The sequence below is a fragment of the Larimichthys crocea genome, chromosome XXII (genome assembly GCF_000972845.2).
Source record: "Larimichthys crocea isolate SSNF chromosome XXII, L_crocea_2.0, whole genome shotgun sequence".
Classification (NCBI taxonomy): Eukaryota; Metazoa; Chordata; class Actinopteri; family Sciaenidae; genus Larimichthys; species Larimichthys crocea.
The window spans coordinates 20,908,658-20,927,253 of NC_040032.1; the positions used below are offsets into that span (position 1 = coordinate 20,908,658).

Below are 18,596 nucleotides of genomic sequence, written 5' to 3' on the forward strand. Positions count from 1 at the left end.
AGTGAAGGGCAAAAATACACACTAAGCAAGTAAAGGAAGACTTATGGTTTATAACTTTTACATATTTTCACAGACAAATACCCTGATGTTTGATTTTCACACCTTTTCATTTTGTTTTTTATCTTGTATTTAGTCCACAGATGTTCTGAAGTTGTTTTAGTCACTGCTGTTGCCCACAAAAATGTATTTGATGGTTTAAACTAACATATTTCAGCTATCTTGTGGTGCAAATGTAAAAAAAAAATGACACTGGCACTGGCACTGTTGTTGCTGTTGATTGGATTTTATGTCTTGAGGCTCAGTTCTTGTAACTTGTTTGTTCATGACCTTTCAATGCACAACCAATGAGATGCCAACTGTCCATGTTGTAACCTCAAGGCATCCTGTCATGAAATTCACTTTTTACGCCTCTAAAATGACTCTTATTTTGTGGTTTTTATTTTCCAAAGGAAGATAATTGCCAGTGTTGAACAGAAAAAGACACAAATGGTTTTTGCAAGGCTCATTGTTCCACCTTAAAAATTTCCCACGGCTCTTCTACCTGGTGTTATGTGACTTTAGTCAGTTATCTAATGATTGAAAAGGGTTCTGTTAAGGAAAAAGGTTCGGAACCAGTCGGCTATGACTTTGCCCCTGCATCGTGCTCTGACCACAATGTCTCTGTAATGCTAAGTTGATGTCTGCACAATGTCTACGAAGTGTAAGTGGAGCAGCAGATGTTTCCGTCCTCCATCTTTGTCTATACAGGATGCGTTCAAGCACATCACTGAATGTTTGTCAGCTGTATCCTGACAAAGCTCAGATCCTACAAGCCACAGCTGGGTTTGGTTAGGTATTGTCTGTTGTACAGCTGTGCACAGTACAGTTTACACAGTGCTATAGTGCACACGGTGTAGAAAAAGATTGTTGTCACCACTAGTTAGCAGCACAAGCCAGGATTATAAGACTGAGTGATTCTCCTCTTTAAGAGAACATGTGTGTGTGAGTCTATTTCTGGATCTGTCTGTGTGGTTTGTGGATGTCTAATGACCAAAAACTCTGTAATTGCTCCGGTGGTGCCAAAGGGGTCCTGAGGAGAGAGTGTGTAAGACAAAGGTTTGACAAATGGACATTAGCAACACTAATGGAGTGTGAGAATGTGTTTCCAACTATATGGATCAACCATCATGAGTTCAGTGGCCTCATTTTGGAGCACACATCCATGAAAACTGCGGGAAGATGTGGTGTGGGCATGGTTTCAGACTTTCACTGTGGCGACTTTTAATTGGACTGAATTGATTCCAAGGGCACCTTCCTAAAACCGTCTCTTCTCTCTCTCCTGGTCCGTCTCATATCAGGCGCTTGTCTTAATCTATGAAACTGTTTCAGTGGGAAACTTTTAAACGCTTTCTTCTCCCTAATCCTCATCCACTGATTTCAACAGATCTGACATGACACGACTGCCGCAAAACTAAGGTGGAAAATCCTTTTATCAGCGAAGCCGACCGTGATGAATGTGAGGACTGATGTGTGTAACGAAATCAGGGGATGGTTGGGGGAAATTAGGAGCAGGGAGGGAAAGGATGAAAGATGGAATGAAGCGACGTGAGCAAAAAAAAAAATGAAAGACAGAAAGAGGACAGAGAAATGAGGGGGATGGGAAACTGGGAAAGAGGAAAAGATGGATGAAAAATAAAGTTATTAAAGAATCGTAGAGAACTGCAGTAATGACTGAAGGAAGAATTGGGGAAAAAGGAAAAAAAACAGTAAACTTCTGTCCTCTATTTTCCTCATTTTCTGCAAAGCACTAACATATTCTGGTGGGTGGCCAGTATGTGGGCATTTGCCAACAGCCAATAAGCTAAACGCTGGTCCATGTTGGCTAAGGGAGCTCACTATTGTTTGGATTGTTTGCTAAAAATAAGTTTGGATGGGAGAAATACTGAACAGAGATAGAGCCCCCATCAGCCAGGATGGCCGGAGGACAAGAAAAGTTAATTTCTCAACTTGCCAGTGCACAGAGTGGGAGGTTTGAAATAACAGGGTTGCTTACACAAAAATAATTAGCATTTTTCAGGATAAATCAAGGTGTTTTAGCTCACCGTGAGATAAAAAAACCTAACGAAGGGTTTGTTTCAAAAACAGCGTGGGCCGGATTTCAGTTTTAAAACCAATGGTGTTAATTAATCAATATTTAAAAAGTATGATTACATCCTTTGGAATAAAAATAAATATAAGACCGACCTTTTTCACAGCAGGCATTACGCCTGGTAAAAGCACAGGAGTTAATTATAATGTTAACGATGGCTCTGTTCTCTTCAAAAGTCCCGACAGTGTGACAGCACGTACCAGGACAGTGAAACCGAAATGGAATTCAGCCATCATTAATTTTATTGTTTTACACTTTTACTGCATGTTAAAATGTAGGCCCTGGGTTTAAAAAAAACCCACTAGTGATGAGCCCTGTGTCACATATATCACACATCTATTATGACATAATGACTGATAAGATGGTAAGAAGTAAATGTTAAAACTAATCCCAGTTTGTTAAAACTTGACTGCTATTTTCACAGTATTAGATTGGTTATTTTCTACACAGTTATGATAATAACAAGGTCCAACCATTGACTGGATTTAAAGATGGATACATTTACTCAAACAGCAGGAAGTAGTACTTTTGTTGGGTACTATCATTCAGCGGTGGATTAATACACATTGTGTGCTCTTTTTGTATGGCAGAGACACTGATTGTATATAAAAATGAATGACATCAGCTCCCCTAAAGTGAAGCCAGAACTTCTCGAACGCCTCTTGGTGGCTGGCTGTATAGTACAGGCAATAAACCCTGCCCCTTTGATGTGAGCAGTGAACTAAAAGTACATGTTAAAATGGTTTCTGCAGTTCTTATCACACTGATGTTGGTTCAAGTCTTTGAATAAGTTATTTGATGCTATAAAAATGGATTTTCACGCCATGATTGACAGCTGAGTCCTACTCATGATTGAGTTAGCTGGGTGTACAGTATGAGCGGGGGCCTCAATACTGGCACTCTGGCTCACCACCATGGCAGGAGGTGTGTATTGTGACTATTTTTGTTCAGTGACTTAAGTTGTGATAAATGAGAAATTCGCCTGTATTTTCTTGATTTTGTGCACTCTTTGTTCATTAGCTATTTGGTTTGACACACCTCTCCGTCTTTGGACTCCAATCGCAGCTCGTTCCTGCAGATGGCCTGGATGTCACCCGCTTCAGCCAGGATCTGGATGCCTTTAGGAGCCTCCATCAGTAGGGAGCGAGTGGGAGACTCCAGCCTGGAACAAAGTCAGAATAGAACAGTGAGTGATCAATGTTTTGACTTCATCTTTGCATGAGAAGGGACGCAAACTCAAAGGAAAAGATATGGAACATGATTTAAAAAATAAAAATAAACGTTTAAGGTGTGAATACACTTAGATTTTGTTTTCTGTGTTATGATTCCGAGTATAAAATTCTGTTATATGTTCTGTTTTTTAAAAAGAAATCTCAATTCAAAATCAACAGTGTAGTTATAATCTAACAAGGTCTTGCAAACAGACATCACAACTCTGGAGGAGTCTGTTTATTAGGCATTTTAGCAAGCCGCCATCATGACACAGTACATAACATGACCTTTACCAATAATAATATAATCAGCTAGGAAATGAGAACTTTCACAACTAAATGGTTGCGTTCAGGGATATAACAGTTATTTTAAGAGTTATAAAAAGCTTCAGGATACATAGTTATTATCAGGTTCTAGTATATACATCTATAAAGAAATATCTTATAAATATAATTTCCAATTCTATGTGTAAATGATGATTGAAACAATATACAATGGGTGAAATGTGGGAGACTGAGAGTTGCAATAGCCTGGTTCTGTCATTGCCACCATTGCTTTGAGCCACATCCAGAAAAACGGGCATAAAAATGGGTACAAACGGGAAGTGGATGGGATTGACGCAACCATAAGTCGCTATGAATAATAAAACTCTGCTTTTCAATAAAAACTTCAGATCATCAGATACAGTAAAATACTCTCAGTAAAGAAAAAAACAAATATAAAATAAAAGTGAGAACACTGAGAACACTGCCTGCCTGAGATTCCCAGACAGGGACTTCCACAGCTGAGGGACCTGGACAGCAAAACGGCCCGTCATCTTTAGTGACAAGTTGAAATTTCGGAACCATTAGTGGTGCCCTGGTGGAGGATCTCAGGCACTAATCAGGCACATTGGGAGTTAACCCATCACAGATAAAGGCAGGAGCCAGACCATTCAAGTTTTAAAAACAATCTTAAAGATAGCTCTAAAACTCACAGGTAAGCAGTGAAGTGCAGCAAGGATTGGTGTGATGTTATATCGGAATATTTTGTGAATTGTTGTGCTTAGACAACAGATTTATGTGCAGATACAGAGAATGGGCATATTTTTACACAATTGCACAAACACAAACTACAATGTACTTGTGAGAACTAACCCTAGCCTTGTTAAGACCAATAAGACAACTCATTTCCTTGACCCCAACCCCAACCTGGAGCCAAACACCTCTAATGTTTGAATAGAGATTTAATTAGATGATTTCTCATCATTCTCGAATATCATATTGCTAAGTGGACTGTAGAGGAGGTCTTAGCATGGATAACTGTTGTCATAACGGCTAAATTGTCATCAGAAGATAGACGATGGGTTTCAAGATTGGTGTTGATGTCAGCCCTTGTTGAGAAGGGAGATTCTTTTGTTTCTTGTTTTGGCCTCAGTTCACCCTAAATTATATTACTTCAGTTTATTACAATTTCACCTTTTGCAGTAATAAATTATTTAACTTTAATTGCAATTCAGTATTCAGACTGTGCTTTCAGGGCTGGCGAGGGAGCGACCTTTTAACTTTTTATGTGTTTACAATCGTAGATGGGGGCGTAACATCTGAAAATAGCCCCAGTCTAAAAGCCTAAAACTTAAATTGGTCCTCACAAAGATAGACATACAAGAACACATACATACTTCAAGGACCACTGTGAAGGGAGTGTAAATTGAGTGAATCTGACACTTGAACACTACAGCCCACCTGCACGCTATGGCTGCTTACAAACTTCTGTATGAGGATTAAAAATCAGCCCACTCCACTTCATATCTTGACAAAACCACTCAGAGCCACGAGCTGATCCTTACAGGAGGCAGCAAAGGTGTCAAAACGCTTCAGTAGATTCAAACCTGCAGAGGAGGTCTCTGTAGACTTCCTGTCTTCCTGTCACCATGGTGGTTGTGAATGAAATACGTGATACTTTCTCCACAGAGATGGTTTTCATTGATATCACACACTGTATTCAGCTGGAGGATTGTGGGTTTTTGTTCTGAGTGTGGAGCAGCTATCAAAGGTTCGGTTTATATGCACACATACAATACATGACGTCCATCATCAGCTTTAGTGTTCTGGATCTAAGTAATTTTGTGGATTTTGGTCTGGTTTATTTATTGCAACAGAGATTCTCAGTTAAATTGATCAGTGGCACATTTTGTGTTACTTCACTGTTGCCACGGAGGGATAACCAAACAGGCCTACCGGTTAATGAATGCCCCATGTTTGAGCCTCTGTATGACACAACTGATGTCAAGTTCACATTTTCTTCAGATGGATTTGCAGAAGTGAGATCAGGATGGATAGAAGACACTTTACTTTTGACGATAAAATTAAAATTTGTCAACTTAGAAACACAAGAGTCTCCTATAAAATGTAACAATAACATAGTTATGCTCATCGATGCTTACGTATAGCTTTACTACTAATGTAGTTAACTAACTGCTGCTAACTGTTTTTTGCTAATTAGCTCAGTTAGCTGTGCAGCTCGCTAAACTCAGCCACAACATTCAGCAGGTAAACTCGGTAAATACCCTCCCAGTCTTGCCATTTTTACCGAGAGACAACTGCCTGGATCCGTTGCCCACTAACAATTGCAGTTAACAATTAAGTAAATGCTATCTGTTTATCCATATTTATATTTTCTCCAATATCAGTTGTTGACATTGGCCACCATTTGGCAGTGAGCATCACTTGTATTATAGGGGACCTTTTACATGTCTGTGCCCAGGTCCCTTTGTCCAACCATAGACGAGTAAAATAAGTAATGTTTTAAAAATTGCATCAGACGAAGAAAAAAAAAGTATATATATATGAGCAGGAAGTTGAAGAACAGGAGAGGGAACTAGCTGTCTTATCGTGAATGTAATCCCCTGCAGTTGGCTGGTGTCGTTCTCTGAATTTGCTCCTGGCAGGTTTAATGAACAAAGTCACCAGCTGGTGACCTGAATTCTCCAGAAGATGAAGAGAGGTGAGAGGAGCTGAGGCCACAGTGGTGCTGGTTCCATGTTAAACTAATAAGATTTGGAAAGAAGAAGCAAGAAAAAAAAAACTAAAAAACTAAAATAACATTAATTTTCAGGATCCTCTGTGGGTGAGTTCAAACTCAGGTTATCTGGTAGGAAAAGTGCTAGGAGGATGAACATTTTTCATGCCATGAAGCTATTTGGATGACAGCACTGACAACTGGCACATGGTAAGGGATAAAATGAGAGAAAAAAAAAATGGGAACAATTTCCGGACAACCTCCTTCAGGCAATTTCCTCACAGTTTCTTTAATACAACAGTCAGAACACTTACAGTAACAACCACTTGCCATAAGATCTCATATATTGACCTGGATGCTCTATGCACACTGGAACTGAACAGACTGCACCGCTTACTGTTGTTAGCACGGGCAGTTGTGTAGCTAACGAAACTGACTCAGCCCCGGGATGCCAGGAGCCATAACTGGCAAGAAAACAACCTTAGTAGGCTACTGTGATCCCTGTCAGAATGGCCAGCACTGGTTTTGAAAATTGAGCTCAGTCGCAGGTCCAGCTGTGGTCATTGGAAGGTAGATACCGACTGTAGATCATGGAGCTACCTGCAATGCCTAGCGATGCGGGTGTAAATGCCAATCAATACAGTCCCTCCCTATATCTGTTTTTACAGGAAACAATAAAAATAGGGAACCAAACAGTAATGTATCAGTAAAAATGTATCAGAGCATAGAACTGCAATTCAATGCAATATTTAATAACTATAATGGGGATGGTCTGGCTGATTTCTGGTGGTTCCCCACAGCTTTACTTTCAAAGGGCCCCCTGAGAGTTGGACTGAGATGAGTTTTCAAACCTAAGTTGAGTTTATTGAGGTAATATTCAGTTCTATCCATTTGTGGGTTATACTTATGAATGTGCTGCTTGAGTGGTATACGGGATGGAAAGGAAGCTGATGAACACCACAAAGATAAAAGGAACATCTACTGATTAGAGTTCACTGTGAACAAGTTTCCAAATTAAAATTTTAATCTTCTTTGCATTACCCCTTGCTCTCTGCCCACACAGGGTTAACGCACATTAACTACAGTGTGTGTAATATGGTGATTAATTAAATACAAATCATCTAATGCATCATCATTGCACTTGTTTGGCTTTGTGTGCAGTTTTTTAGAGAACAATTTAAAACAAGCGCTCAATTAAACTGGATTCATTTGCGACAATCAGTTTTTCAAGCATCTTCTCTACTCCAAACATATCAGAGCAGTCATTCATTCTATCAGCCTGTTTCTGTTTGTTTTTGCCTGCATCAACAGTGCCACAATCCATTAGTATTCTCACTAACCAATGCCACCAGAGGGCAAATAAAAACAGATTAGAGCCAACACAATTTAAAACTTGGATCTGGACATTAAATGAACCACGAGGACGAGACTTTAATCTTATGCGTTGCTAAACAAGAGTAAAAATTGATCCCATGGAGGTTGTGGTGGGAATACTTACAGGCTTCAGACCTTAGAAAAGCTCTGAATCTGAGGGATGGAAATCTCTCAGATTCTGGTTCTGAATGGCTATTCAAACATCCAAGAAGCCAATTTTTGCACACAGCCCTGACCTCGAATACTTCCTCATCAACTTTGGACACAGTCTGTGGCTATGAAATCCTCACAGGTCATCTGTGGATATACTTTAGAAGGAGTGATCTATGAATGTGAAGGCCAAGAATGTTTTATGGCTTCAAAATGATGAAATTTTGTGGAAAAATCCATTCATGTCAATGGAATCTGTGTGATTAGTGGAGTCTTTCGCAGGAGTGAAATACATCTGTATAAATCTTTTGTGTCAGATTCAACTTTGACTAACTTTGACAATAGAAAAGTTGTCTCACTGAAATAGAGAATGAAGCGCCGGACAGAACACAATGGTGGAGGCTATCCTAGCTTATCAGCCTGGTACAAAAAGGGGTGTAAGTGTCTATAGCTAATTTCCTTGTCCATGCTGGAGGTGAATCCACTTGTTCAAATTATATTAGGCCTTAAAGTTATGCATAATTGGGAGCATGGCCTCTTTGTTTGACAGGTGGGTGCTGTTACATGTGGCTTATTCGAGCAACTAGCTCTATGTAGGACTTTTAAGATGGTGATGGGCAGAGCCACCACTCTAAATTTTACAATAGCTTTTCAAAAACCTGAGGGTCACGTCATGGAGCCTATGCCCAAGTTTTATACTATGGGATTAAATGTGGTCTTCCTAAATTAAAGCGTTCTGGAGAAAAATGGCGGGGGGTCAAATCAAACTAACATATATTATCAGATTTTAGCTAGCTTAGGAACTATATGGGTAATACTTCAGTGGCTCTTTGTTGAGGTTTATGTTTCTTCACTTCTACACTGAAATACTGGATGAGCAGGAAGAGAGATATTCATTGTCTGTGGATGGGAAATCCTCCATCACTCCCTCCTCCCATAGGCCTCTGTTTCCCAGGTTGCTCCTCAGGGAGTTGGGCACTGAAATATTTCTCTCCCCAAGCTATATTCTTATTAATTTCTTCTTCACTGTTATTTTTCCTTCACACTTTTTTCCGTCTCTTCATGAAATAACCAGCTTCTCATATTTCAGGTAATTCAAAGGTATGTATGTACAAAACAAATTTTAAAGTCAAGAATAGATATGATGAAGTAATCTCAGCCATTACTGACAAGATGATATCTTATATTTATGTACTTCCACTCTCTGACTCTCTTGTATACATATTTTATCTCCTTTCTATTTTCGTCTCTGCTTTCTATTCTTATCTTTATTTCCCTGTTGTTACTTTTATGGCTGCTACAACCTCATTTCCCCACAGCAATCAATATAGTTTCATCCTTCTTGTTTTCCATTCAACTTCTGTACAGCCACTTATCCCTTGTCTCTCTCTTTTCTTGGCAGCATTTCATATCTGTAACTTGGATCAAAGGTTAATAACTTTTCACACTTCCTCCTCACATCAGCCGGCATAAGAAAGCAACTGAAATGACATTTTTTGACATGACAGAAGGTGTTAACTAGCTCAGTCTGGACTAGGTGGGTAGCTTTGGTCCTCTCCTTTTGCTCTCCTTTGTCCTTGGTGTTTCTCGTGGGGTGCGAACACAGCGGCCAGAACAGTTTGGCGTTATAAATATATGAGCTACGGCGAGTTGAAATGGACTGCAGTCGTGCCACGCAGCAAATCATAGGTTAAATGGCAATCTTGGCCAATACGAGTGAGGCTGATTGCTTTGCAGGATTTTGTGAACAGCCAAGCGGACGACCCAAACACTCTGCTGGGGAACAGACCATTCTTTCAATTACTGAGATCAGTGTAAGCTGAAGGCGTGGATGACGACAAGGGTGAAAAGGAGAAAAAAAACAAAAGGAGTGGCTGTGACATTAAAGGGGAATGAAAGGGAATGGGGGGAATAAGAGGATGAAAAAGGGGGCATGGATATGATAACTTCATTTGCTACCTATTTTTGTCTTCTTTTCAAAAACAAAAAGGGGGACACCAGGAAAAGGAAAGAGAAGGACAGAAGGGGTGAAGTAGTGTCAGGAATAAAGGAGGTAATTAAGTGAGAAGAAGAGGAGGTTGGATGGGATGAGAGAGGGGGGAGAAAGACAAAGAGAAGGGCAGAAAAGGATGAAGGGAAGACAGAGCTTAAGGCAGCGATCGCTGAATCTCTGATCTCTGCGCAGACAACAGTGGTCAGGTTGGTTTGCAGTGTCACAGCTTCTTCTCTAAAGATTAAAAGTCTTTTCTGCTGTCCACCATTACATTTTAATTAGCAAATAAAGCATTATCTAATGCTAACTCTTGATGAAATCTACAGATGCAGATGGACAAAGCGAAGTAAAATAAACATTTATCTTTTCATGTTATGGAAAAAAAATGGACCATAATCTCAAACCAGTGTGAAAAAAAGCATGTTTTCGCCTATAGAGTCTTGCAAGAACTAAAAGATCAATATAGCTTTAATAGCGGTCTCAGTCTGATTATATTTTGAACTGTAAAAACATGTTGGGTTGAACATTTTCCACTTGTGCCAGGTACTGTATATATTGAATTTAGCCTCGTGCTGTATGTTTCCGTCCGTCACCGAAGTTTCAATCTCGGCACTGTAATGTTCTCATGCAGAGTGAAGATTGCAGAGCACTAAAACTGTCCACACGGGGGAAGAGTTGTGGGACAAACTTCACCAGATTGACTTTCTGTGAGTCTAATGTGAGTCGATCAAAGTTTCCATGATGTGAAAACTTTCAGCTCTTGCATGAAAGTGAGCCACTTCACATTTTATTTCACCTCAAAGAAATAAAGAAAGCTCTTCTCTTTTCTGTGCGGTTTCCATGGCACATCCACTTCCCTTCTTATTGCTTCATATTTATTCTTGTTATCTGTGCTCTGAATTGGTCAGGACATAAATCAAGGTGCCCTATCAAATTCACCCACGCTGCCATTTTACTTTCACAAAGGCGTTCGTCTGATGCAAGGGCACATCCTGTTGACAAGGCATTACCGCGCGAATGGATATGATGGTTGCAGCTTTTCGATAAGCTCTGGGTGGGATGCGCGTGTGTTGGGGGGTTAATGTGATATCCTGAAAATAGGATTTGAATCCTCGATTGCTACCTGCCAAGGGGTTGGGAGAGATTAGAGTAAGATTAGATTTTAGCCATGCTCCGGCGAGCTCGCTCCCCTTTTCTGACATAATTGGATAGTTTGTGCCATATTTCATTCTGAATTGGCTGGTTGTCACCAAAAGATGCAAAAAACTGGGGGAGGAGGAGAGAGAGAAAAAAAAGCCCATCACCGTAGACTCTGACTGTCAAATTATATGGACGATCACATGATGAGGGGCTCTGGAGCGTCGCTCCGAAATGATCTGTGCACCGCTGACGGGACCTTTTTCTTTTTTCTTTCACTTTTTTATTATTTGAAATGGTGATTTCAAAAGGAAAGCAGCAGTGATGGATGAATCACAGTTCATCTCGGTGTGCACACATCGCTGAAATGCTGTTATTAGATATTTGTCATCAAAGTCTTTCTCTATGCGACCTCTAATTCCCATCACACTCGTCTCTGCAGATTTCTCCTCTGTCACATGAAGTCATTCTTTCTTTGTTTTATCTCTCTTCCTCATTTTCTTCTGTTTTTGTACATCTTCTTCCATCCTTGTCTTCTAATCTGTTTTGCCTACCTCCTGTGCTCTGTCCTTTCCTTTTCTGCTCTTTCATTCTCGCTCACTTCTTTGTTTTTTTTCTCTCTCGTTCTTTAATCTTCATACTTTGTACTTTTGTCATCTTCTCTTTCTAGATTTTCTTATTTTCACTTCACAGTCTTTCTACCGCTTTCCCCCCACTGCTTCTCTTTCAGTTCAGATCAAAGGATGTCAGTGTGCTATGCAGATAGAAACACCAGTTACAAAATGGTCAATTTTCTAAAGAACATTTTGGTCTGGCTTCTGCTTGAAATTTGTCTGGAGTAGGTTTTAGCCAGGGTTTCAGGGTTTTTAAGACCGCTTCATGATGGATGGTGTTTGTGAGTTTTTGGTTAGGGTGATAGCATGTGACTTGGTTGTTCCCATGGTGTTTAAATAATGCAGGGCCCAAACACAAATATGTGTTTGTGGTGCCAAATTTATATTATTTAGCTTCCATTTTAGCTTCATCTCTTCTTGCTCTCTTGGATCTCAGTGAGATTAAACAAATGTTGTATACAGCAATAATATTAATGAATGAATAAATGGACCTGAACTGAAATTAATTCCTGTCTGAATCCAGCCTTAGTCTTTAGGAATATTTAGAATGACTCAGACAGAACAAAAAAAAAAAAAAAAACAGGTTGTCACCTGCTGTTCCTTTCAGGCATTAAAGGTCTTGTATGCCCTCACAGGTGTTTCTAGTTATTCTGGTTGATTTGACTTCTGCCAGGCTGAAGGTTGAAGGTGGGCGGATCTGTGCTGCCAATTACACGATGTTACCAAACTTAACAGGTGCAACGGGAGGGTGATGGAGATGTCAGCCAAGCACAGTCTACACACGCCCACTCAGCCCTGAGAATGACTGAAATAAGTGTGTGCACAGTCAATACTGAGCTACTACTTTTATATCATAATAATTATGCTGAGAAATATGAATTAATTTTTTCTGATTGTCTTCTTTCTGCCTATTTCTTCTTCTGTCCTGTTCTAACCCTCTCCCTTCCTCTCTCTCTCTGTCACAACTGGTCACTCTTTCTGCCCTGATTGACTGTCATCACATATGACAGCAAGGGCAGGAGAAAGATGATAAACAAGACGTTTACGCCAAAGTAGACATCTCTGAGTGTCCACACAGGAGAACGAGGGAGGATACAGCCACACACGGTCGATCAGTCATAGTTGAATTAGACTGATTCCTGTCAGGGAGTTGATAACTTGTGACACCTGTCCATGTTAAAGTGATCGGCCACTCAATAGTCTTGTGATGATCAAATTCTCAGGCATGAAAGGTGGCCAATAGAGACTGAGCATTTTTGTTTTCGGCCACTTAGACTCAGAAGAACTGAGCATTTAGCTAACAGACACATAGCCCTTTTTTTCTTGTCATCTTATACGTTGACCTGATCTGTTTAGCTGCTATTATTTCCACTTTAGTCAGTAACTTCTGAAAGCAGGTGCCTGCAGCAGCTGGAAATTCATTTAAGAGTGAACCATGCAGTACATTTACTGTAAAAAATAAAACAATGAACTACAGAAGTGATAATCCTCAGTGGGTTCATCCATCATAAGGGTCCACGGGGATTACCAAGATCTGTAATTGGTAAGAATGGACCTAAAACCTTAGTAAATTGAAAATAAATTGGCCTCTCCAAAATGATGTCAGTTGTTCCAGCAAATGTCCAATTGAAACATACTGTTTGTGTTTAATTGATAAAGCTCCGGTGGAGAAATTGTGGCTCTTGGCTCTTGTTGCGAGCAAAGTTAGGTGACATTCTTTGTACAGCTCAAACATTAAGCTCAAAGGTCAGAAGTCTGAAACGACATTTACAACAATTACCACATTTACACTAATTATATACCTGAGAAAGCTCTACATTATAGACCTATGAACGGAGGAGGTCAGGGTAGATGGATGACTCAACAAAACAAGTATTATTTTAATCTTAAAGATAAAGGGTTGTCTTTCCCAAAGCCTAACCGAGTTGTTTGGGGGCCTCAATAAAGTTTTTTTGCCACAGGTTTTAGTGTGCTGATGCTTTACTTCATTTAGTTTGATAGTCCACCATCTCACCTAAGCCCTAATACTAGGCAAAAATAAACCATCATTAACTCATTAATCATTCATTTTTGTCTTTGCAACATTGGCCAATCAAAAAATCTGATCATAAAATGCTCATGTGTTATGAAGGGAAATGACAAGTGACTTATTTTGTAGTTTAGTTCGGAGGACTTGTTTTCACAGCAGGAGAAAACAGAAAAGTTAGGGTTGTAATTCACGCCTCTGCTGTCTATACTGTATGTACAATCAGTTTGTTCAAAGTGGGCATCGTTTTAACAAAACATGGCTGTTTAAACAGGCTTCCTTTACACCTCTTCCTAACACCGTGTTTTTGCCATCTTCTTCTAGTGTCTGTCTGAAAATATCTCTGCATATCGATCTCCTTTTAGCCTCTCTCATCTTATTCGTCTCGCATTCATCTTCCCCTGAGACCGAAGACGCTGGTCTGATGTTGATTTACGTGAACATCTGAATGTTGATTTGGAAATAGAGAGGGACCGATAAGTTAAATTAGGAGGCATGAAGCATCCGTTGCCAAATACGAAAAGAAAATGCATAAAAAGTCAATGCTGAAATGTCCTCATGTAGAACGTAGATCCTTTATCCTTTAACGCAATATTCTTTGATACAGCGTTGACTTTTCTTTGGGCAAAATTGAATTAAAAATAAATCAAGGAAAAGGGGTCAATATTCAATGGTATATGATGAATCCATTGAATGAAAGCCATTAATAAACCAACAACAATTAATCAATAAGCTGTGCATCATAAATTCAAAATAATAAATTGGCACTGGAATATTAGATTGTGTAGCATTTGGTGATTATTGCTGTGAACTGACAAAGAATAGGCAAACATTAGACTGGACAACCATACTGAGGAAGGAAGTCACTGATTTTTAATGGATCTTTTAATTTTTACAATAAGTTTTATTGCTGTCAATAAACTATTTTTATTATCTGAGCTCAACGTTGGATTTTTTACACCTGCATTTACATTCTCTCTTCCATTGAGCCCAAACACATAATATTGTTGTGTTTTCTTTTCTTCCATTTAACCAGCATAAAACCTCAGTGGCCCTCCTTAAACATGTTTGTTAGAAATATTGCTCCTATGGGGGGATCCTGTTCTTGCTGAACTGGGACATCTGGCCTCTCAGACACGACCATGAGTAAGAAGCCTCGATGTCATTTTAGATTCTGACCCCCAATGTGCAGCCAATTTTAATTAGTTGACTAAAAGTCTCCCTTATCATCTGCTCAGTATAATAAGGTAAGACCCGAGAACTGTAACACGCTCTTTACTGGCCTGTAAAGCAGCCATTGCAAAATCATATAACTCCTGTTACCACTTCTTTAAGAAATGACTTTAAAACCTTTCTCTTAGTTTTAAAAGCAATAATATCCTCGTCTCCTTTATATCATAGACTCATTTTATGAGCCTTCATGAACCCTAATATCCTCCACGGCTGCTTTAACTATGCTCAAGGTCGTCAGAAAAACCTTTGGCGATGGCTGCTTTTAGCCACAATGCCCCAAAAATATGGAACATTACATTTAAATATCAGACTTTTCAGACAGTTCTGCATATATTTGTTCGGCAGCTATCTGAAACAGTTATTTATTGCATTTTATAAATTCTCTTCATCCTTGTGTTTGGTTTTAAACTTTTCTTGTTTTTGTTTTTGCTGTTGAAGCCTCTACTTTTATGCATATTATTCAGTATATCCGATATAAAGAGTATACATGAGTGTGCAAACATGAATAAAAATTAACATAATTTTTACTTTTCCAGATGAATCTACTTCGTGTTTTAAAAATTTTATCGACTAAATGTTGACGACTTCATACTCTTGTTCCATTAATGAAACAGTCCACATATGTAAATGCATTGAAACATGCTGCATTATTTAAGCCGTGTCTGCCTCTGTTTATCTGTGCTCTCCCATAGGCATTTATATATAGCATGTGTGTTGCGTGCTATGATTAAAAACAGACTCACCTTAACTCTTTGAATGGCTCGGCCCTGACATGCGGCGTCTCCACTGATTTGCTGAACACGGCTCCCTCGGCCCCTGAAATCACAGAACACTACATGAGACATGAGGCCGCCGTCAACTGAAACCACAACCCCCTCCTGTCCGATCAATGGACATAATCTCCAAGACTCCACCGATCTATACAGCTCCAGTTTGCACGCACAGCGGCCCTCAGCTCGCCTCACCTCACTGATAAAATATACACACACATTTCTGGAGGCAAAATACTCTGGTGAAGCATCATGAAGGTATTTTAAAACTAAAAATGTTATTTCAACATGAAGGGGAATAAGAATAGATTTAAAGCTTCTGCTACAGCAGCTCAGAGCAGTCCAAAACATGCTGTGTTCACTGTGCAAGCTGGTCTTTTGCTGTTTGGATTTCAATTTCGCATTTTTATTCATGACTTCCTGCAGGCAGTGAGGTGGCTCTCAATAAGGCTTCACAATAAAAAGCAACAGGACAATGTTCTGTGATAGGATGCAGTATTTTTAAAATAACATTTGGTCCAGTGCAATTTTTTTTTACTTTTTTAGTAAGCATTATAAGCAACCATCTGTGAGGGGAACAAGAGTTTGATATATAACAATGGAGTCCTTTTTTTTAGGAGAATGTTAATGATAGCTAACAAGTTTATTGATATGACCCAGAATTACGTCTTTATCTCAGACATGCAAAATGTGTTGCATGTACATAGTAGATATAAGTAGCAGTTGTAAAATCACAATTTATAGAAAAAAGACCTACATGTTACATTTAGAAGACAAGGTCAGACCGGTGTATACAGGTGCTACGCAAAATGTAATGTGCCCCTTTTTGGGTGTTAAAAATGTAATAAACAGTAGATGTCTGTGCAGTTTCATGTGTCTGGATAATTTTAATACATTTCTATACATTTCTTTTGTATTAAATAAGCCTTTATTTTACACACATGTATAATAATTATTTTGTGACCTTTCCTGAACCTAAGCATTGATCAGCCAGCTGCCATACTCTTGGTCTACCGCCACCACCAATTGGATCAGTGACCGAACATAGCGGCTATAGATATTTCTTACCAGGACATCTATACATATTTGAATCATCAGGTAGTGTCTGATGATTAGTTGTGGACAAAATAAGACCTTTGAGGAGGTCAAAGTTCTTTTTAACTGGTGTGCTGCCTTTGAATAGTATTATTCTTTGCAAAGAAGGTCAGCAGTCATAGGGAATGCATAGCAGTCTATAGAGTGAAAAGACAAAAGGTTACACATGAGTCGGAAACTATGATGGGTGGTATCACTGCCCGGGAGAAGCATTGGTTTGGACATTATCATAGTGCAAGGACACCCTGTTCCAAGGAGAAATAACAGAAATACATTTCTACAAGCACACATCTATAATTCTCCATTACAAGGACATCACCTTGGGCTTTGGGAAATACTGATTTTATTTTATTTATTTTTTATTGTTTTACAATTTCCTAACATTTTATGAACCAAACATCAAATTGATGAACCAAGAAAAAAGAAATCACAGATTGATCGAGAACAAAAGTAATTGTAAGTTGCAGCCCTACTATGGTCTGATATGCTTAATGTTAGCACATTAACATGTTAGGATGCTAATTTGAACACAATTGAGTCTAATGCAGATCAGCTGATGACATGTCTTCAAATTGCGGAAAGCAATTAGTCTCAATACACGAACGTGTGAATGTTTTGCCCAGGAGTGATAAATAGCGTAGGATAGCAGATTTGTCAAGCATAACAGAAGCCCTCCAAACAAATTTATTTCCTAGTGTAACAAGCAATGCAGGGCCACCGGTGGCTATAGATATTTAGGCTCTGAGTGACTGTATTGCCAATACAGCAGCTCGGCTCGAGTAACCCGAAGCATTCAGGTACATCAAATCAACGAAGCATCAGGTACGGATCAATGGCCATGACTAAATGTGTTTCAAAGCGTTTTGAGGCGCTGCTGGAAATCCAAATACCTCTCTCACTCAGTGACACACATGGAGAACAAAAAGAAACAAAGAATACTTCCAATCTTGTTGGATCCATTTGGCATTTAGACCCAATCCTAAGTCAAACCTTTGACATCTCTGTTGCGGGGCTGTCAAACATGTTTCATATTATGCAAATTTGACAGACTTTTACTACATACTACATCAGACCAAAAACATGATGAGTCCTCTGCCCACATTCATTCTCATTGCTTATACATAAACAAATCAAGCCAATCAGAGGTTTGCTGGTGGCATCGTCAACTAAAAAAAAGCAACAACAATTTCAGTGGATATGATTGAGGTCATACGAACATGTTCTCATGTTTGAACTCGTCAAAAACAGCAGCTTATTCAGCAGCTGCAGGTTGCCCTCAACCGTAAGTTTTGCACGTCCAGGGCTCCGTGGTCTAGTTAGCGATAATAAATATGCAATGTCCAGTTTCCAGTCCACTTTCAAAATAAAGCTTGTTGAGAAACATTTGGTTTGGTTAAAGCATTGTGGCTGAAATCCAGACTCTGAGCTAGTAAGTAATATTAGCTGGCTGCTATGTCTTGTGTTACACTTGCTTGACGTTTGGCTGTTAGCAAAGTTGTTGACTCGTAGTTTTTGATCATAAGTAATACAATCATAACATTTACACAATTACACATGTACAGCTTTCCATATTCCATATAAGTCACAAAAGTACCAAGTTCTATGTAATAAGGACGTAACGTAAATAATGTATGTAATGTAATGTAAATTAAATATAAGTCAGGGTTGAGTTTCAGTGATCCTGAAAGTCCTGTGTATGACACATCCATCCATCCATCCATCCATCCATCCATCCATCCATCCATCTTCTATCTAATTTAGCCACTCATTCCTGTGAATTAACTTATATTTCTTTTCACTAGTCTTAGTGAGACCAGTCACCCATCCCCTTCTCGTAGCTCAGCAGTGTCTCTCAGCAGCTTTG

The 18,596-nt window shown here is 39.3% G+C and overlaps 1 protein-coding gene across 3 annotated transcripts in view; it reads right to left on the reverse strand.

The window, feature by feature from the left end:
* sgcd (sarcoglycan, delta (dystrophin-associated glycoprotein)) overlaps positions 1-18,596 on the reverse strand; it is a 318,522-nt gene that overhangs the window by 8,857 nt on the left and 291,069 nt on the right. For all 3 annotated transcript variants that reach the window (XM_027273262.1, XM_027273261.1, XM_027273263.1), the window contains 2 exons: positions 15,611-15,683; positions 3,167-3,290 (listed from right to left, as the gene is read on the reverse strand). In XM_027273262.1, coding sequence (XP_027129063.1) covers positions 3,167-3,290; positions 15,611-15,683 — 197 coding nt within the window. The remainder of the gene's footprint in view (positions 1-3,166; positions 3,291-15,610; positions 15,684-18,596) is intronic.